The sequence below is a fragment of the Pelodiscus sinensis genome, chromosome 5 (genome assembly GCF_052426305.1).
Source record: "Pelodiscus sinensis isolate ZL-2025 chromosome 5, ASM5242630v1, whole genome shotgun sequence".
NCBI classification, from domain to species: domain Eukaryota; kingdom Metazoa; phylum Chordata; order Testudines; family Trionychidae; genus Pelodiscus; species Pelodiscus sinensis.
Window position 1 is genome coordinate 43355575 of NC_143056.1, and position 21391 is coordinate 43376965.

At 49.3% G+C, this 21391-nt stretch overlaps 1 protein-coding gene across 1 annotated transcript; it reads left to right on the forward strand.

Annotated features, from left to right (window-relative positions):
• The first annotated feature begins 263 nt into the window (after positions 1 to 263).
• Positions 264 to 20575, forward strand: TGFB3 (transforming growth factor beta 3). The gene is made up of 7 exons (XM_006117777.5): positions 264 to 885; positions 10110 to 10273; positions 12374 to 12503; positions 14506 to 14613; positions 15460 to 15631; positions 16447 to 16600; positions 19426 to 20575. Exons 1-7 carry the CDS (start codon positions 402 to 404, stop codon positions 19582 to 19584), a joined length of 1371 nt encoding a protein of 456 aa, XP_006117839.1. The 5' UTR covers positions 264 to 401; the 3' UTR covers positions 19585 to 20575.
• Positions 20576 to 21391: the final 816 nt, after the last annotated feature.

Genomic DNA, 21391 nt, shown 5'->3' on the forward strand with positions numbered 1-21391 from the left:
CGGCCGCGAATGACAAACCCCGTCCTGCCCCGCGAGGGGCTGTGAACTAAGGGGCGCGCGTGGATAGTGCATTCCCGCAACAAGTGTGCGGAGCCTGCGCCTGCCCGTCCCCGGGGGGCTGCCTGACACGGGCGCAGGAGGTCGCTGCTCCAGGGGACCTGCCTCTGGAGCTGCGAGACTGCCCCGCGGCACAGTCGAGCTCCAGCCTCTCTGCGGTTGTTCCTGGCTTCGTGCGGAGGCGCCCTCCCCTGCCCTGGTCTGTCTGGAGCCCTGGCTCAGCGGGTCCTGCTTGGACACATGGAGAAAGATCCCGGCTCGCCGCGGCACAGAGCCTGTTTCTCCTTCCTAAGTGTTGCCAGCGCTTCCTGGAAGTCCTGAATCGCTCACTGCACAGTGAGTTCATGCACCTTCGTGCCAAGCCTCAGTCTGCAGGATCTGGGGAGGCTGTACCGAAAGCCCTGCCTAGTCTCCTTAGCCCACTTGCGCTTCCTCTGGGGTGTCCCCTCGTTGTGGCTCCCTCTTTACTCTCGCACATGAAGATGCACTTGCAACGGGCGCTGGTGGTCCTGTGCCTGCTGAGCTTTGCCACCGTCAGTCTCTCGCTCTCCTCTTGCACCACCCTAGAACTCGACCACATCAAGAAGAAGAGGGTGGAGGCCATCAGGGGGCAGATTCTGAGTAAGTTGAGGCTCACGAGCCCCCCCGAGACGGTAGGACCAACTCATGTGCCCTACCAGATTCTGGCCCTGTATAACAGCACCCGGGAGCTGCTGGAGGAGATGGAGGAGGAGAAGGAGGAGAGCTGCTTTCAGGACAGCACCGAGTCCGAATATTACGCCAAGGAAATCCACAAATTTGATCTGATCCAGGGTCTTCCCGAGCACAGTAAGTTCCCCATCATCCTCTGCTCCTGTGCATGGCTTTCAGGGCGTCATCCTGGGAGGGACCCAAAACTGAGCAGGAGGTGCATAGTGCATGAAGCCCAGAGGCAAGGCTGCCTAGGGTGGGGAGCAAGAAGGAAGGGACAGCAGTGCCTTCTACTGGGACAGGGGAGGGGGAATGCAGGAGGAATACTTTGCACTTCCCTCTGGAAGGGATGAAGTTTCCTGGCAGGAGCATTCACAGATTCTGATAGCCATTCTGAGGCAGGTGTCTAGTAACTGTGGACACGTCTGCTTTCCCATCCACTTCTAGCAAAGAAAAAAAATAGCAACTCTTTTGTTGCCTTTTTTTAGGTGATTGATCTAGGCCACATTGCTGTAAAGTGTGTGCCTGACAATGCTTATGTGTGGGTGTGTATGTACAGCTAGTTGTGTAGCTGTCTGTACAAAAGTGAATGTGTACACACAGGTCTATTTTTGCATGTGCACATTCTATATTATACATTGTCTGTCTGTGTCTGCGCACATGTGCATGTATTTTATATGTGAATGTGTGCGCACATGTTTGTCCAAGTATGTGTGTGCACATGTGTGAGTGCCAGTGCGTCTGTTTATGTATCTACATTTTTTACCAGTGAGATAAGACTACGTGTGTTTCAGCCCTATGTGAGGCTGGAGTGACATATGAGACATTTGTTTCTGTGTCTTGGGGTATAGCTGAGTGGGAGTAATATGTTTTCATATCTTCATGGAGGTTTGTACATGGTTGGGAAGAGTCCGTGCGTTTCAGTGTGCAGTGTTTCTTGGCATGTGTATTTGCTCATATGGGGAAGTTGTGAGATGTATATGTGCTTTTGCATGCCTCTGAACATATATGTTCAGTGTATGTGAATCACATGATTACAACAAAGATTTTCAAAGCACATTCGGAATGAAAGAAATCTGGCAAATGCTGAGAGACTGCACAGACGAGAACCCCAGAGTCTGGGAATAGCCTCATGCTGCCTTCATACCATAAGGTGTCCTCATGGACTCTGAAATTATTGTTTATTGGGGCAGCAAGTGTGTATGTTGGGGGAATAGAGTGAAGAAAGAACACTAGAGAGCCATAGGTGTGGGGGTGGTATGTAGAGTGGAGATAAGCAGTGTGAGTGGGAGGGGTCTGAAAAAAACCTAAAGATGAATTTTAAAAACAATTTTTTTTAAATGGCCAAGTGCTGGCTGGAGAGCAGCCTCCAGCAGGTGGAGGAGTTTGAGCATTGGCAAGCGGCAGGCAAGGGATGGGCTTTCAGTGTCTTGGAATAACATCAGCCTAGACTCTAGCCAAGGAATAGCAAGCCCAGCCAATGTTTGAAGCCCTGATATCCTGAAGAAGATGGGAAGGGAGGAGACACATACACCCGACTGGAGGAGAGAGAAGAAAGAAAAAAGATGGTGAGCGGAGGCGATGAGGAGGAAAGAGTTTGGGGCTTGTAGGCTGAATTCACCCTAAAGGATTAGTAGCAGAAATAAAAGCGTGTCTGCATGCGGAAAACATAGTCCCAGTGCTGGGCCATATTAATCTGTGGCAAAACTCTGCTGGCTTCAGTGGTTGCAGTAGGAATGGATTTGGCTCATTTACTCTGCAGAATGTAGTCAGATGCAGAGAAGACAAAGATACATGTACAGAGGAAGGCAGACATGGAGATGTGGAGAGGTACAGCCACTAAGGGAAGACAGAGGAGATGCTGAGGAAACTCAGATACTAAGGAGACACACACAATGATAAGACACTGCATAAATGCAGAGGAGACTCAGATGCTGAGCAGATACTGGAGAGACGCTCAGGAGAAACAGATACTGAGGGGACAGATAATGAGCAGAGGATCACATAGATGCTGAACAGGTGCAGAGCAGACACCAAAGTAGATGCAGAGGAGATCTCAATGGGACACACACACACCAAGGAGATACTGAAAAACAGATGTGGAGCAAGTGCAGAGCAGCTGTTGAGCAGATACAGATGCAGACACTAACCAGATTCAGGTTCAGATACAGACCTAGAGACTGAGCAGACACCAATCCCGAGCAGATTGCAGATGTGGGAGCTGAATGGATGTTGGGACTGAGCAATCCCTTCAGTCAGTGCTGGAGATTCCTCAGTTCTGGAATACAATGGAAGACATGCAGTGATGTCCCAACACAGGGGTTGTGTCTAGACTGGCAAGTTTTTCTGCAAAATCAGCTGCTTTTGCGGAAAAACTTGCCAGCTGTCTACACTGGCCACTTGAATTTCCGCAAAAACACTGACTTCCACTGTCTGAAATCAGTGCTTCTTGCAGAAATACTATGCTGCTCCCGTTCGGGCAAAAGCCCTCTTGCGCAAATCAGTGCTTTTGCGGAAAAGTGTCCGTGCCAAGCTAGACACTCTTTTCCGCAAATGCTTTTAACGGAAATCTTTTCTGTTAAAAGCATTTGTGGAAAATCATGCCAGTCTAGATGTAGCCAGGGTGTTCCTTGATGCTGTAGTATTGCATTGGGGATGCAGTTTTGGTGATGGAGGTTCCTGGTGCTGTGTTATGGAGGAGCTGCATTGTGTTGGCAGTTTCAGATTGCAGCCATGTTTATTTTATTCTTACTATGATGAACTGGAATAAGGGCAACAATGGGTATTTATATATTACCATAGTGCCATAAGTGGTACTCTGCAAACATGTTGGTAGGCCAGATCTCTGCCCTGAGGAGCTTACAGTTTAAATTAGACCCCCCACTATAGAGAAATTATTCTGGGTATGAAAATGGTTTCAGCACCACAGCGGAGCACTGCAGGGTAAGGTGAGGTGAAAGGAGAGGATGGTTGGTACCAGGAAAGGAGGAGCCGGTTTAAAATGCAGGCACAGTGTGCGAAAAGATAAGAGGAAGCTGCAGGCTGGTATTTGAGGTGCACTGGCTCACTTTGGCAGAGGCAGAGCAGGAGTGGAAGAGCCAGGGGTAGTACATGTCAGGCATGAGGTGCATTAGAAGAGGTGAGGGGGTAAGTTGCCACATCCCCAGGCCACTCTCTGCCAGACTCTTATTAGTCACAACAAAAACATAGAAATGCAGGGCTGGAAGGGACCTCGAAAAGTCATCAAGTCTGGTCCCCTGCTCTCACAGCTGGACCAACTGAACACAGACCATCTCTGACAGGTGTTTCTCTAACCTATTTTTCAAACATCTAATGATTGGGATGCTACAACCTTCTTTATTAACCTGACCCAGATATCTAGTAATATCCAACTTTTATCTCCCTTGCTTTGGATTAAGCCCCATCCTCTTTATAACAGCCCTTAACTTATAAACAGGATGTTATCCTGTGCCCCTGTCTTCTTTTCTCATGACTAAAACATATCCAGTTCTTTCAGCCTTTCCTCACAGGTTTTTATTTCGGGTCATTAAAGAGTTCCTGATACATCCATATTGAACTCTTACTATTCTTCCTATCTTTCCTTTGAATCAGGATAGTTTGCAGTTGTACCATAATTCAGATACTCTAAGAACTTATTGGAAATGTTGTGTTTTGCCATGTTACTCTCTTCCAACAGTTGTCTGGGTATTTAAAGTCTGCCATCACTACAAGGTTCTGCTTCTGCTAGTCTCTTGTTATGATTAGCACTACAATTAATTAACCTTCCCAATCCATATCCGGAGTGCCCAGATTATGACTGAACACTGGGTTCAAAGTGCTGTTTGGACTGAATTTCTGGGAAGGGCCAGTACGTTTTCCAGGGGAGAGACATCTTAGAAACTGAGTTGATGTGGGAGACAGTGTGTCAAATCTAGCCCTGGAAGAAGCAGCCACATTCCCACTGAAGTCAGTGGAGTTTTATCCACTCATAGCAGGGTTGAATTTGGCCCTATGTCTTGAAAAGTGGCTAATGATCAACTTTCCCCTGACACTGCCATGCGCAGGTGGTGATCTGAAAGTAAATTCTGAGCCATAACTCAGTCTAACTTCAATGAGAAATCTTAAGGGCTTAAACAGACAAGTTGCACACATACTCAAAACTGCCCTACCTCCAAACCATCAGTTAAACAACTCACTGACTTGGAGACCTCATCTTTCTCCAGAACACCAAGTTGACAATGGGGAAAGTCTAGAAGGGAGCTTGGTGCTGGGTGAGCCTGGTTATGTTAGAATCGTTGGCTGTTGGCCGTATACGTGATCAGCTTTTTGCTATGCTATTCCAGGCACTAGAACACTGCAGGGGAAGGTGGCCCTTGCTCAAGGTAACTCAGAGGGAGGAAAAGGTTTCACATTTCTAGAAAGCATTGTGTTCTGTTTCAAGTAGTCTGGACTGCTTGTGTTTGGATGAATGGCATCTCTGTTCCCGTCCTCTCCCCAGCTTTGCAAGCAGTGCAGGGGAGTAGGTGCTGAACACCATGGCTACGTCTATACTGTAGCCTTCTCGCAGGAAAGCATATGCAAATGAAGCACGGCATGGAATATTGCCTCGCTTCAATTGCATAAGTAAAGAGCAGCTGTTTTTGCGCAAGAGGCTTTTACGCAAAACGAGCAGTGTAGACGTCTCCTTTTTGCACAAAAACCCCCTCTTGCACAAGAGCCGTTCTTCCTCAAAGGGGGGTTTTGCGCAAAAAGGAGCTATATTCATTACTCATTTTTCCGCAAAAGCCTCTTGCGCAAAAACGGCTGCTCATTACTTATGCAAATGAAGCATGGCGACATTCTACACCGTGCTTCGTTTCCATATACTTTTCCGCAAGAAGTCTACAGTATAGATGTAGCCCATTTCTTTAAAGAGTCTCCTAATTCATTTCTAAAGGCCCGGTGGTGCCACTATCATCCTGTGCCCAGCTCTTTCCACTTGTGCCATCCACAACAAGTAACCTGCTGGGGGTCCCTAACCACTATTATCCCACTGTCAGAGCCTAACCCACACTCACACCCACATGCCACAATTAACAAGAGGCAAGTGAGTCACCCACCTCTCACACTGAGGCAAGCAGCCTGTTCTGGAGAGCAGCGGAGACACACAACCAGAAAGACCAACAATTACTTGGGGAAAGGAGGAGCGAGGCAGATGTTGGAGGCATGAAGTCTTCTGTGTTTCCCTTCACATACACAGATGGCTGGATCCAGTGTGTAAGCTACCTGTATCTGCACTTCAGACAGGAATTCAAGGGGATAAAAGAGAGGGGGGTCAGAGGGCATATGGGGCGAGGGAGCAGCAGCCAAATGCCCTGCCAACTCATGGGCCTGTGTGTAGGCTCTGCTATATTAGAATGTGCCTGGTGAGACTCATTAAGGAATAGAAGGATGCCATTGTCTCTCCAAAGCACATAAACCTGGAGACAAAACCTGCAAGAACCAACCTTAAAAAATAATCCTTCTCCTGCTCATCCACATCCTTCTGCTCCAGAGATTCAGAGTCTTCTAAGATTCAGGTGACTGAGTTTTATTTTGAGTGCTGACTGGATGGCCTCAGAACGGAGGACTCACATTTGCCAGTCAGTGACCTAGCTTGGTCTCGTGCCACAAAACACAGGCCATCTTGAGAAAGGAGTACAATTATATCAAACCCACTGGGTCCTTTGGCCAATTATCCCTCTACATCCAAAGCCCTCAACTAGAGTCCCACCAGGCTCAATCCTCTCCCTCATATTATTCTCCTTTATATCAAACACAAACAGTGTCACCTCCTGGCTCTCTCAGCCTGTTCCTGAATTTAGCACTTGGATAAGAGCAGCTGGCTACTACTGACTCAGGGAAAGCTGAGCTTACACTGGTTGGAAAGGGAAGCACTTTGAAGAACATGCCTTATATATCATATCTTCTACTATCAAAGGTATCTGCTTTCAGATTGTCAAGTCATTCCAAGTGAGTCCAGGGGGTGAATCTCCATGAAGTTTTATACTTCTGCTCCAAAGTCTGAGTGCAAATCAAGAGAAAGGCCTTTGCCTTCATTGGAGTGAGTGTGGATTGAACCATTGGTGTGCTGTGCAGAATTTGGCCCTGGGAATTTATCTTCATTTGTGGATAGGTTTGTCTCCCCCAAGGCCTGGGTTCTACATTAGCTCTCTTTGGAGCCTGACACACTGTTCCTTTGGAAGCTGCTGGTGCAGTGAAGAGAAGTGGCTGAGACCAGGGTCTTTCAGGATTAGCAGGGCCTCCTGTCTATCACATGCTGGGCCTGTAGAAGGAATATGGGTTCTTAAGACCAACAAAAATATGACATCAAATGACACAATAGAGCAGTGCTGAGAACTTCACTATGGCTGCCCATACAGTGCTGGGTCTGCAGCACATGAGAAGCTGCATGCTCTGTGCAGTTAGCCGTAAACTGGCATATGGGGGCAGAGAGGAGCAGAGACTGAAGGGGCCAGGGTGATGCTGGCTTTAAAGGTGCAAGTCATGAGGGCTGCTTTCTACCTAGGCTGAAAGTGAATCAGGAGCTCAGAGTAGGTTTGCCAGGAATCTGTTTTTGACCAGAACGCCCAGTTAGAAAGGAATCTAGGGCTCTGGACAGTACTGCTGACCAGAATGTAAAAAGTCAGGTTGATGGGACAGCAGGGCTAAAGCAGGCTCCGTGTCTGCTCTGGCTCCACACAGCTCTCCAAAGCAGTCAGCATATTCCTCTGGACCCTTGGCAGAGTGACAATCAGGGAAACTTCACGCAATGCTCAGATCCCCAGCACCAGCTCCATGACTCCTATTAGCCAGTAACCACAACACAGCAGAGACCCCAACCACACCTCCATCTAGAAGCTGGACATCCAGCTACTTCTGGGAGCAATGTGGAGCCAGGGCAGGCAGGGAACCTGCCTTAGCCTTGCTGCATGGCCAACTGGGAGCTGCATGAGGTATGTGCTGCCTGGATGGAGCATGGGCCCTGAACCCCCTGCTCCAGTAGTAACTGACCCCTGCACACAAACTCCCAGAGCCCATGCTCCTGCCCCAGCCAGCCCTAAGCCCCCTTCTGCACCACAAACCCCTCATCTCTGGCCCCACCCCAGAGCCCACACCCCTAGTCAGCCGTCACCTCCAACCCCCTCCCCAGCCCAATGAAAGTGAGGGTGGGGGTGAGCAAGCAAGAACGAGATGGTGGATGGAGAGTGTGGAGGGCAGAGCCCCAGAAATGGGGCAGGTCAGGACCTCAACAAGAGGTGGGGCAAGGGCATCCAGTTTTGTTTGATTAGAAAGTTGGAAGCCCTGGCTCAGGGAGCTGCACTCTCAGGTAAGCCTGGGGCAGAGGAGGAATCCGGGCAGAAGAAAGGGGAGTGGGAGAACAGAAGCAGTGGACTCCATTAGGTGAGTGGAGGCTCATTCTGTGGGACCTCTCTTCCGCCTCAAACTGCATCCATTCTCCAGGCCCCTCCCCTTCCTTCCTGTTGGCTATCTGGGTTCTGAGCATTTTTCCCCAGCAGGCTGCCTCCTTCTGTTATTTCCAGTTCATTTGTCTAATCGCTCTGGGTCCTTCGGGATTATTTCTCTGTCCTTGCTGGTGTTTGTGGCTAGTATTGGATGTCAGTCCTTCGTCCAATCAATCAGTGAAGACTAGCCCTAATGCTAAGCCCTACAGCAGTGGTCTCCAACGTGGTGCCCGCTGGGGCATTTATGTGCGCTCGCCGAATCACCTGGGCCGGCCCCGCCCCCATGGCACATGGGCGGCCCCTGCGGCACATGGGCGGCCCCTGCCCCAGGTGTGTGGCCCATGTGTGGTGCTGGCGCAGGGCACGTTGGCGGCCCCTGTCCTGGGCGCACGGCGCATGAGCGGCCATGCCCCCGGATGCCCAGCGCATGAGTGGCCCCACCCCTGGGCGCCCAATCGCCCCAAAAGGTTGGGGACCACTGCCCTACAGTACCCATTAGACAAAACACCCCTTCCCAATCTTCCCCCCAACCCTTGCCTCATGCTGTGTGTTCTTTGGCCAATTTGCATTCCAGGAGACAATGACATCAAGTAGTTTTTTCCAAAGGAGAACTTTGTGAAACTAAGATTCAGAGACAACTGGGCCAGGTCCTTTGCTCAGATATAGTGGTGTAAATCCAGAGGTACTTGCTTGCCTTTAGTGGTGCCTCGTCTACTCCAGATAAATGTTGTTCAACTTTCCTAGTAGCAACAACAGTGTGGCTATGTCTACACTGGCGCGATCTTGCACCAGAGCTATGCAAATGAGGCTAAGCATGGACTATTGCTGAGCCTCATTTGCATATCTGAGCCGCCATTTTTGCAGAAGAGGCTCTTGAGCCAGAAGGAGCTGTCTACACTGCCCCTTCTTGCACAAGAAAAACCCTCTTGCGCAATGCCGTTGCGCTGATTTTTTTTCAGGAATAACAGCATTGTGCAGATCTTTCTTGCACAAGAGCCTCTTCCGCAAAAATGGCGGCTCATTAGATATGCAAATGAGGCTTGGTGATATTCCACTCTTAGCCTCATTTGCATAGCTCTGGCACAAGATCATGCCAGTGTAGACATAGCCTGTGAGTGTTCGTGCAGATGAGGATTGTATGGTCAGTGGCATTTTAAACCTGTGTTGATTAGATGTGCCTGGAGATGGGTTAGATGACATGAATTCAAAATGCGGGTGATTGGTCTGCCTGAGGCCCTCTAGTGTTGTTGCTGGTGACGCTGAAACAATGGTAGCATCAGCAGGAAAACTTTTCTGAAAAATGTCTGGCTTAAAGAAGGTTTGGGTGGAGAATTTACCCCTGTGTTCACTTCATCTGGGACAGGCAGGCTGCAGTGTAAAGAAGACAGAATGGAAGGCTTTGTTCACAATGCCTCTTGCCAATCTACTGTTGTTCACAGGGTTAGCTATAGTGTTCTGCCTAGGCCTGTGTCCCATTGGGGTTCTCTGGGTGGCCCACAAGACAATTTGTTTATCACCTCCCATACACAGGGTTGCCAAATTCTGCTAGTTTTTGTCCATGTACTTTTTTTCCCCACCAGTATTACAAAAGTGACACGTATGTGCAGTGAGCACACACCATTCTGAGAGCCCTGGTCTCTAGCTGGAGCCAATCAAAGGACTATTACAGTTCAAGTGTCACACCCCGGAAATCCTAGGGACTGAAGCACAGTTAGCAAAGCTACCCTATCAGGGAGACTGTCTTGGGTAGACAATCTTGCAGCCTACTGAGATGAAGAAAGGTTACTCGTGAAGTCCTTCATTAGCCTAGGTTGCCCCTCACTGGCTTATGCCCTCCTACTTTGCCCTCTGCTCTTAGCCTCCCTCTCTGTCTCCTAGATGAGTTGGGCATTTGCCCCAAAGGCATCACCTCCAACGTGTTCCGCTTCAACGTATCCTCAGCAGAGAAGAACAGCACCAATCTGTTTCGGGCTGAGTTCCGAGTGCTGCGAGTGCCCAACCCAAGCTCCAAACGCAGCGAGCAGCGTATCGAGCTCTTCCAGGTGAGTGGATCTCTCCCAAATCCAAATGCCAGGGGGGACAGGGTGAGAGGGAAGCTTGGCTGCTGCTGTCAGGACAAAACAGAAGTGGGATGGGCAAAGGCAGGAAGATGGCACAAACCTCAATTTCCCTGGTACAAACAGCTACCTGTCTCTGACCTTTATAAGTTCTTGTAGGGGTTTTCACCCCGGGGGAGGGGCTTACGTCCGCCCCCCTTAGTCCTTATGGCCGTTGGCGGCCGTGTGCGCCCGGCTTTGCTCCGCTCAGCTCGGCCGGTTGGGGGAAGAGGGTCCGGGCCCGCCCTCGCTCCGGACCCCGACCCAGGGCCCTAAGGTCAGGGAAAGAATCCCCACCTAGCGGGGGGGGTCGAGAACCCTAAACTCCCCCGCTCTCAGGGTCCACGTGCCCGCCCTGGGCCACTTCTTCCCCCAAGTTAAATCACTTCACCCCGCGGGCCTCCACTCCGGTCCCGCCCAGGGTCTCCAGTACCTGAGTCCTTCCGCTCGCTCCCGGGGTGGATCTGTCTCCTCGGCGTCCCGCCTGCTTGCTGGTCCAATGCGACCTTTTGAACTGCCCGCCGGTTGCAGGCAGGTGACGTCACCCCCCTCATCAGCCTCCGGCCCTCCCTCGGGCCGGCCTCCCCGTGATGTCACTTCTGCGACCTCCTCCCCCCGCCCCTTGTCCGCGCCGTCTGCCGGCCCCGGCTCGTAACCCGGCTGGTGCGCCGGCCCCCCCACTCGGGGGGTACGGACGGCTATGCCCGCCGCGCCGGGGGGGGGTCCTTTCCCCCGCGGTCGCGGCGCCCCGGCGGCTTCCGGGAGGGGCGGGGCTACCCCGTCACAGTCCTTCTCTTCCCTTGGTCTTTACTGCCCCTTTTCCTGCTCACTCACTCACTCACTCTCAGATACCAAGGATATCTTAGTATGCTGCCCTCTCCCACAGGTTTCTATCTTTATTGGAGGAGTAGACATGGGAAGAAAGAACAAACTCCCTTGTCTCTAACCTTCACCCCCTCCACCTGTTCCTGTGGGGGGCACGGCCCAGTCAGCGCTTATCCAGGCAGAGGAATGCCCTGCCCTTGTCAGTGTGAATCACTGACAGGGGAAACATTTGCACTGGCTGCCTTTTGCCCCTTGCTTTCAGCAGCAAAATTGTGAGAATGAGTGAGCAAGTGTGAGGGGTGAGGCAGGCAGGGCCAACCAAAGACAGGACACAGCAGAGGAGAGGCACAGCTCACAAGGCAGATCCAATGACTACAGTAGAAATTAAAGACTGTCAGCTTGGTGCCTTCTAGGGGCTCCCTTGCTGCAGGCTCTAGACTAGGACTGGCTGTAGTTTTGTGGGTCAGATATAAGATGTCCCCCAAGTCCTGCTTTGCCATATTGCAGTTTGATGAAAGCTGAAGCCCAAGTAAATCCAGGATGGGAACCAAAGGAAATGCTCCCTTGGAGGCCTTGCTATGTGTATAGTTCTGCTGCTGAAGGCTTAGGTGATGGTGAGATCACCCCTTTCCACCCCCGTTTCAGTGCTGGTTCTGCCACCAAATTCTGGTCTGCCTTCTGGGGGCATGTGCACAAATTCAGCTGCCCCTTTAATCTGCTACCATATTCCAGTGTTCTATGCCACACTGGAGTTACTTCCATATTTATTATACTTATGTAGCCTCTATCACCACAGTATTCTGAGAATGCTTTTATTCTCATTTCACAAATGGAACTGAGGCACAGAGCAACTAAAGGACATGCCCAAGGTCACACAGGATACTGGTGAGAGCAGGAATTGATCCTGGCTTTCCCACAGCCCAGGGTAGCACCCTGCCACTGGGACACATCACAAGGTCTGGCCAGTCCTTTTAGAACAGGATGCTTTGTGAAGGTCCCATGCAACACTTCAGTTGGGGCTTAGAGAGTACGTATCATTCTCACTGGTGCCAAAGTGTTCCTGAAGGAAAGGCAGGGCCATTCTCTCTCTCCCTGGCACACTCTTTCTGGATAAGTTCACAGCAAACTTCTCTGTGGTGGGGGAACAGAGAATGTGCAGTGTCTCTGCTCCTTAGCCATGCTGCACTTTGCTGACTCCCTTTGTGTCTCCTCCCAAAACAGATCCTTCGGCCTGATGAACACATAGCAAAGCAGCGCTACCTCAGTGGCAGGAATGTGCAAACTAGGGGCTCTGCAGAGTGGTTGTCCTTCGATGTCACAGAGACAGTTCGCGAGTGGCTCCTGCGCAGAGGTAGGGGTCTTGCTGTTCCAGGAGGGCCTGGGTGGAGGGTCTGGTTCCCTCAGATAATGTTCAGAGAAGAACCTCCTCTTCTTCTAGCAAAGGGTAATTCTCTCAGTCTAGTCTAAAGCAGTGATAGAAATGTAGCCGTGTTAGTCTGGTGTAGCTGAAACAAAAAACAGGACTATGTAGCACTTTAAAGACTAACAAGATGGTTTATTAGGTGATGAGCTTTCGTGGGCCAGACCCACTTCCTCAGATCAAAAAACTGAGGAAGTGGGTCTGGCCCACGAAAGCTCATCACCTAATAAACCATCTTGTTAGTCTTTAAAGTGCTACATAGTTCTGTTTTTTTGTTAGTCTAAAGCAGTGAGGTTTCAGCAAAAGCAGTTCTGCCCAGTTTGTGATGAGACTGCTCACAAGGAGCTGCCCTGGTGTGCTTCTCCTTGCTCCTTCAGCTGCTTATCCCTCCCTGCAGTTTCCTGTCTGTACAGGACATGAGAACTGTGTGAGGGTTCCCCCTTTTCAAAAGGTTGACCTCCCTTAGAACTGCAAACAATGTGGGACCAAGAATCCAGAGGTAAAGATGAGGGACTACCAGAGGCTTCTAGTGTAATTCATTTGTCTGGCACGTATGGCTGTGGCTGAGAACATAGCAATAGTTTTACCTCTTGCTGCATCATTCAGCAGAGCCAGCACACAGTGCTCCTCATAGCTGAACACAGGTACCCTGAGTCACAGATGAATTATCCTCACAGCTGGAACCTGGGTGTCACTAAAAGCTGGAATGCAGGCACTTGGCATGAAGCCAGTCTCAGGAAGAATAAGCCATGAGTTTGTTGGCTCCTATTTTAAAGCAGTCCAACTTCTGTCCTTAATGGCCTGAGTTCAATGCCTGAATCACTTAGCTTTGGGCAGTCATGCTGGCTGATACTGTGCAATGAAAGGTGTCACAATGTTGTGGATGGTGCTTACAGATCAAGGTGACGGGCACCTTAGAAATACCATAGATAGCCATTTCCATTCACCCAAAGATATAGACTAGGGGCTTCTGTAAGAACTTTGTGTCAGATTCCTGCTGCCATGAGAACCTCTCTTGTATGGCAGGTCTAAGGAAGTTCTTCATAATACAAAGAAACATGTAACCTAAGGAAAATCTATGTGACTTAGATGAAAATTCAAGAGAAACAGGAGGCTGCTGCTGTCACCATGCTGATCAGAGCTGGGCAAAAAACTCCCAGTAAAACACTTATTCATGTCATAGTCACTTGCCTTCAGGTCTCTTCCTCCAGCAGTAGATGAAGGCCTATCAATGGAGCTGTGATAGAAAATACTGACTTAACACAGAAACTTAGGGCCAGCTTTGAACAAAAAGGGTTCAGTTTCCAGTACCACCTACTGAAGACAACAGATGCTGTTATGTTCTGAGTACATTAGAACAGGGGTGGCCAACCTGCCGCTCGCAAGCTGCATGTGGCTCTTCAAAGGAAAAATTGTGGCGTCTGCACCCGCGGCTCTTCTCATGGTCTCCTGCTCTGACCCTTTTTCCTCGTTTGGGTAGGGCACTGCTTGGCGCAGTGAGATCTGATGCTGCAGCCAATGGAAGCCTGCTTGGGCCACACACAGCTCTGAAAGGGGCAGCTTTTCTTGGGTTTTTTTGCTCAACAACTTCTTTCCCTTGGCTCTTTGCACTGTATCCACCACTGTTTTGATTCTTCATCTGTAACAGGTTGGCCACCTCTGCTTTAGAAACTTAGCCATAAATGCTCTGCTCCCTTCAGTAGAAGATTCCCTTTAAGAAGGGCATGACTATTGGTACAAGTGAAGCCTTCTCATTCCTTTTTTTTTAAGCTGATAGCTGGTTCCTACCTCCCATGTCATCCAACAGCCCCTGAGCTGAGCTCAGAAACTAGGAGCTATAGGGTTTCGGGCCTTGCTGGGCTCTCTTCATAAGTTGGAGGATAGTTCTTATCACTAGAATGAGTTTCTCATGGAGTCACCTCTTCCTCTGCAGAATCCAACCTGGGTCTGGAGATCAGCATCCATTGTCCATGTCACACTTTTCAGCCCAATGGGGACATCTTGGAGACCTATCACGAAGTGCTGGAGGTCAAGTTCAAAGGTGACAAGGGTTGGAGAAACTTCATGGGAGAGGGGAGCATGGAGCAGTTGCCAAGAAGAACTGAACCTCCATCTTTATCTGAATGTTCAAATATTTATACCAATGGAACCCCGTATAGATATGGGCTTGCATGTGGATTGTTTTAATGTATGAATACAGTGTTTAGATGTGGGTGTTTCAGGTAAGTGCATGAGTGTATGTGTGTGTGTGCAGAAAGAGGTAATTTTGTGTTGTAACCTCTCTGGGAAGCTTGACTCTGGTGAGATTCTGTTTTTCGCTCTGGTTTTCAGATCGGGTGGCTGAAGCACCAGGAGTCGGACATCCTGCCTGAGGTGGCAGAGAGAGAGACAGTGGCTTGGCTGGGTTAAGAACTAGGAATCTCTTGGCTCTCAGCCCTGGGCTGTAGCCATTAGCCCCCACCATCTCCATTTCCGAGGCTATTTCTGAGGAGTGCCAGTGATCTGACATCATTAAACCATTCATCTTTCTGCCTGTCCTGGGACTGAAGCCAAAAGAGAGGGGGACTGATTAACAGCCCCACCAGCAGTTTGCAAACAGTAAAACAAGTGGTTTGCAAGCCTCTGTTTCAGGCCATTGGCAACCATATTCACCCAGGTCAAGTCAGGGGTCCAGTTTGGGAGCAGTCTGGGAAGAAGTCCAGGAGTCAATGTAACGGAAATTGATCCCTTTCTCTTTAGATTAGGAGTGGAAGCAAGCATTGCACAGTCCTGTCTAGGCTGCTGAAAGGTCGTCTGGGGTCTCTCTCCACACCTTCCTTGATCCATACACTCCCTATTTCTGCTTTAAGGCAAACCTTTTCAGAAGGACTCCTTTTTCTGTTCTCAGGCATTGACAGTGAGGATGACTATGGGCGTGGGGACTTGGGCCGGCTGAAGAAGCAGAAGGACCTTCACAACCCTCATCTGATTTTGATGATGCTACCCCCACATCGGCTTGAGAGTCCAGCTCTGGGAGGCCAAAGGAAGAAACGAGCCCTGGATACTAATTACTGCTTCCGGTAAGCAAGGACCATGTCTACTCCTGATATTATTCTGCCCCATCCATCAAGCAGCAACAGGATCACCTGTGCTGGGTTGGCTGCGGTTTCTTCTGCCAGATGGCATGGAAATATCTGGAAGCTTCCTGCAAGGTCCTCAGATATTTGTGAATAGTGTACTTATCCAGCCCTCTTAAGGGCAGAACTGTGCTGCTCCTTCTTCCCAGAACAAGAACTCCAAGATGTTTGGGGTTCTAGGAGAACCTGACACAGATCAGAAAAGCGGCCCCACTACTGCAGCTGAGCTCCTAGCCATTGAGTGTGACCGATGGGAACTTGAACTCTCTCCTGCAGGACACATGTGAGCGATCAGTCTGAGCTGGGACGTACTGTGTCACCCAACCAAGGCTGGGTTTTTTGATAGCTATTTTGGAGGTTGTTGAGCAGGGTGTTGCCTACTCTTGGGCATTATGGTTTGTTTCTGATGTTCCACTTCTGCTTTTAAAAGAAATTGGCATATGTATCTCCAGGCTCTTCCCCTTGCCTACATGCATTGGTGGGAGGACGTTAGCACTCCCATATTGGCAGACTTCCTCTTCTTTTTCTACTCCCGGCTCTGCTTGTTGTAGCCATGCAGCTTGGTCACATAAAACTCTGTTTCTCCCAGACATACTTGCTACTAGCACAGGACCCCAGCCACACAGTCAGAGCAGGCATGGAGACAATAGCTCCCTCTGCTCAAAAGATTTATTTTTTCAATGGGGTGTGAAGGCCTTGAGTCATGTGGTGTCTCTCCTATTTTCTTGGATTCACTCTGTGCCAACATTTTGTGTCAGGAACTTGGAGGAGAACTGCTGCGTGCGTCCTCTCTACATCGATTTCCGACAGGACCTGGGTTGGAAATGGGTCCATGAGCCTAAGGGCTACTTCGCCAACTTCTGCTCAGGCCCTTGCCCATACCTCCGCAGTGCAGACACCACCCACAGCACGGTAGGGCAGGCATTTGATACTGATGGGGCGTCTAATGGCTGTGACTTTTTTTGGCAGTGGTGGGTGGGTTATAGATGGTTTAACACTAAATGTTTGTGTCAAGTTTCAACTCCAGTAATTACATTCTGCTTTCCTAAGCTCCTCCTACAGTTTCCACTGGATATAGGGTTCTTTTGCACTTTGTTGTAAACAGTCACCGAACACTGCTGGGCACGTGTAAACAGCTGCTGCCTAATACCCCAGTGATGCATGAAGTGAATGCTATGCATTCCCGGCATGGGTGAAGTGGCTTTGTGTGTAGATACTAGACGATGTATTCCACCTCCTGCACCACTACTGCATTGTGGAGAGGAGCCAATCCATTCACAAAGGCCATGGCATGAAACAGGGGAAGGTGGCTACATGAGAATTTGCCTCTTGGCAGAGGCATCTTTCCTCACTGCAGGACACCTGCGTGACCCATTGGCCTCATGGAGGAAGGGTCTAGGGCTGGGAGTGAAGCCCACTAAGCAGAAGGTTAATGCCTCTAGGGTCACCCTTCTGGGTAATCCACTCGTGATGACCCTAGGACATGATCAGTTCTTGACTAGAACATCACATTGGGACTAGGCAGAGTCCCAAAGATTAAATAGCTACAAGAAAAGGGAGACGTGTCAGGGGCTGTGTGCAAGAGGATGGTGAAGTTAGGGCCACTGAGCCTGCAAAAGGGAACAAAACAAACAAAAATACAGGGGTTGTGTCTGCTCAGGGAATGGAGACAGCAGCAGAACAGAGAAAAGGCAGAATTGCTCACTAGCTACTTTGCTTCAAGTTTCACTAAAAAGACCACTGGTAACTATCGTTGCTTTGAGTATCCTGTTGGGTTGGCAGGGGAGGGATCGCAGGAAGCAGGTTACAGCTGTCTTGATTGAGCACATGCACGTCAGGAAAGCCTGACAGAGCTGTAGGGCTAACAGTAGTGGGAATCCTGGAACTGGGGAAATGACTAGAGAACAAATACTGGCAGCAGGGTAAAGGGCATGGCAGATAGAATCAATGGCTTCACGGGGATGAGACCAAGATACCCCAAAAGACCAGTGTATGTGGAGGGTGGCCATGTTCTATTAGGCAGCTTTATCAAAGTTAGCAGGGCTGAATCAGTGTAAATGCAAAGAGAATTTGGTCTGGTTCCTATTTTTGAAGGAAGATGGAAAAAGCAGGAAATTAGTGACCAACAAAATTAATTACAATTAGGTCAGTTAGAGTGGCTGCTGGTCAGCAGCTCCTAAGGGCAAATACCATGAGAAACAAGACTGCTCACAAATAATCACTTTGAGCCAGCTTCACTTGTCTCAGGGGTATGCAGCATTTTGAGATATGGGGAGGAGGGTGTCCCAGAGGGAAGCTAAAAAAATGTGGATTATATGGATCTATATAATAAAATAGGATTTTCCATAGTATTATTCAGCATCCCAAGGAATACTAGGACTATGGGCCAAACTTTCATTTAAAATAGGGCCAACTCCAGTGTAGTCAATGGGACTGGACTGGGGTAGGTGAGAGGCAGATTTTCACCTTGTAAATCTAGGTAACCCACTGCTGAAATGCAGCCACCTTTGAGAGAAACATGGCAAATGCTAAAAGACAGTTGTGTGACTCGAGTGTATAATCATCAGTAGTTGAGAGGAGGAATCCAGTGGGGTCCCACAGGACTCTGTTCTGGCTCTAATACTATATTGTAATGACAACGGATGGTTCTAAGCTGGGGGGGAATGGTGGATACTTGAGAAGGCTGGATTAAATCCAGTACTATCTGGAGAACTTGGCAGAAATCAGCAAGACTGATTTTTTCAGCTGCTTTTTATGGAGCCCAGCACAACATGGCCCCAGGCTAGTCACACCCTGCTTTGTCAAAAGCATATGTTTTTACACCATCAGCCATGCCAATACAAAGCTGAGAAGATGGATTAGTTTTTACTCAGGCTGCATTTGCGCTCTATAGATTAAATATCAGTTAATTGAATAGTCGATTAACCTCATGAATTTTTATCAGTTACTCAGCTATTCTATAGTCCCCGGGGATGGGGCCGGCAGCCAGTGTGCACCAGCCCATTCCCAAGGAGACCCCTGCAATTCCGCACTGCTACCTCTTATACAGAGGCAGTAGCATTGGGAGTCAGGCGGGAGCTTGTCCACCAGGGGAACCTGTTTAAAAACCAACTCCCCTCACAGACCAGCTGCCTGTCACCCCATGCTGCTGCCTCTGATAAAGAGGCAGCAGTGCAGGATGGCAGCAGCCCTTGTCCAGGGCAGGGGGGAGGGGGCTGAGTTTCCAGACCTGGCATGAGCTGGGCTGCCTGCCTAGTTCCTAATACACTTTAAATGCAGAGCCACAGCGGGGGTAGGTTGCAGACCCAGCATGAGCCAGAGCTGAGCTGGGCTGCTGGCCAGCCTGCTAAAAAAATTACTGGTGGGGGGTAAGGGGGAATGCATGTAGTCTATATCATTAACCTGCAAGCTTTTGTTTATCAGTTAATTGACTACACTATTACATCCCTACTATAGGCCACTTGCTCCAATTATCAGCTACAGAGTAAATAGAGTTGGCAATAAATGAAGGCTCATTCAGGACTAGGCAGATTAGAAACTTTCAATGCAGGCACTATTTTGGGGCAAACCTATTGGAAAGTGTCCCTGCCAGTCAGTCAAGTACTATTGTGTTGAGTGATATAAATGCCTAGAGACCAGCTCTGCTGATTCCACTGGACTAGAAAAGCATCATGGGACAGCCCCAGTAGCCTCATGTACTTCCAGCCAAGTTCCTACATGTGTGTTTGTTTCCACAGGTGCTGGGCCTGTACAACACGCTGAATCCTGAGGCATCTGCCTCCCCCTGCTGTGTCCCCCAAGACCTGGAGCCCCTCACCATCCTGTACTATGTGGGGAGGACCCCCAAAGTGGAGCAGCTTTCCAACATGGTGGTGAAATCCTGCAAGTGCAGCTGAAAGGCACCATGCCCCCATCAAAGCTGAGAGAGAAAAACTGTAACCACCTGTTTGCCAGCTGCCAGAGTAACATGAAGGGAACAAGGAGGCCAGAGACTTGAGCACACTGAGACCTGGACTCCTAACTATGCAGCTCAGGACATATCACCCACTTTGGGGATCCCTTTGGAAACATTTATTTTCTGTCTGGGTGGTTCAGTGACCTTCTTTCCAAGAGGCACTCTGATGACATGAAGACAACACACTCCGGAATGTCTGGACATTTGGTAGGAAGTGAGGGGGCACTGAATGGAGAAACTGCACTGTGTTTGGAGGCAGGGGATAGTTTAGAATGAGAAGCATGATGAACATGGAGGAAAGGGGAAGGGAGGTGGGACAGTCCTTCCTGTTCCAGCTATATTGGGACCCTAGCCCAACCTCTGTCCTGAAGAATGAGGATTTCCTTATGAAGGAACAAACAAGATTTATTAAAAAAAAAATCACCAAGAAGGGGAGCTGAGACACACACTTAGGCTCTTACTGCCTCAGAGCTGGGATGCAGGAGTCCCACAAATTATACCATGTCCATTCTGTAGCTCCTGAGTACTGAGGCTAAACCCAAATCACAAGCCCCACATTCAAGGTACTCAGGATGGGCTGATTTGAGAAGAGGAGGGGAAGGGAGGGTGCGCTGATTCCATTCACAGAAGGTTTGATGTTCTGCATTTCCTTTTTAGGCGGGTCCCCTCCCTTCCCTGGAGGTCCTGCTACATAGTTTTTGGGTTAGCGTGTGCACTGTTTCTCCTGTGAGTACCAGATTTGGAACCATCCAGTCTTGGATTATCTCTCTCCCTTTTCCCCCTCCATGTTTGTTGCGGTGTGTGAGGTGCCTTAGGGAATTCTGCATCTCTCTTGCACAAGAACCTAGCCCAGGTCTCACCAGCCAAGGTTTTAAAAAAATTATTAATCTCAAAACCATTGTAAAAAATAAATATTTTGGGGGGAAATAGAATTTTCTGACTAGGAGTGTTATTTGCTAAGAGGTTAGAGATTGTCATTTCAGAATTCTGCTCTAGCTGCAACATAGCTTAGGGTGACTGCAAGATCTGTCCCCCATCCAGAAACCCTGGGCCCATTCTCAGTGGGAAGATAGAGCACTACAGCTAGCTAGAGAATTACAAGATGTGATCATGCCAGAAAGCTCTTTTTCCTTCCTTTGCCAAATACAACTGTCAGCCAGGTCAAGATCCATGCAGTCCATCCAAATGGTACTAGTTCTGCATGTGTCCATCTGGTCTAGGTTCTTTGATATGCAATCACTTCTGTCAGGTGCTGTCAAACAGACACACCCTCTCTTTCAATACAAAAACAAATGGATAGAGTCCAACACATAGGGCAGTGCAGTTCTAGATAGCCTGCTACAGAATACACTATAGTCACCATGGCTTAGATTCACATGTTTAGTTAGACATGCTTTTGAGTGTAGTCTGCCAACTGAGAAAACAAGAAGGTAACAGTCTGACAAATGGGCACTGAGAGAGTGCATTCTCTGCCTTCGTGGGCCCCATGATTTCAGGCAGACTGCTTGACTCAGAGACTCACAACTGCCTTCAGTTCAGACATTTTCTCCATGGCCTCAAACTTGCTATTTAATTAACCACCTTCTTCATTGGCCAGCATGGGGCAACGAGAGGAGAACCGTCCCCATAGTCTCTGCTGCTCTTCCTAATGGATCAGGGACAGGCCATACCCCTTGCCAAAGTATACCTTTCCCTCTGGTGTGTCTTACTCTCCAGGTCAACTCTCCTGAGGCAAGTAGGGAATTGGA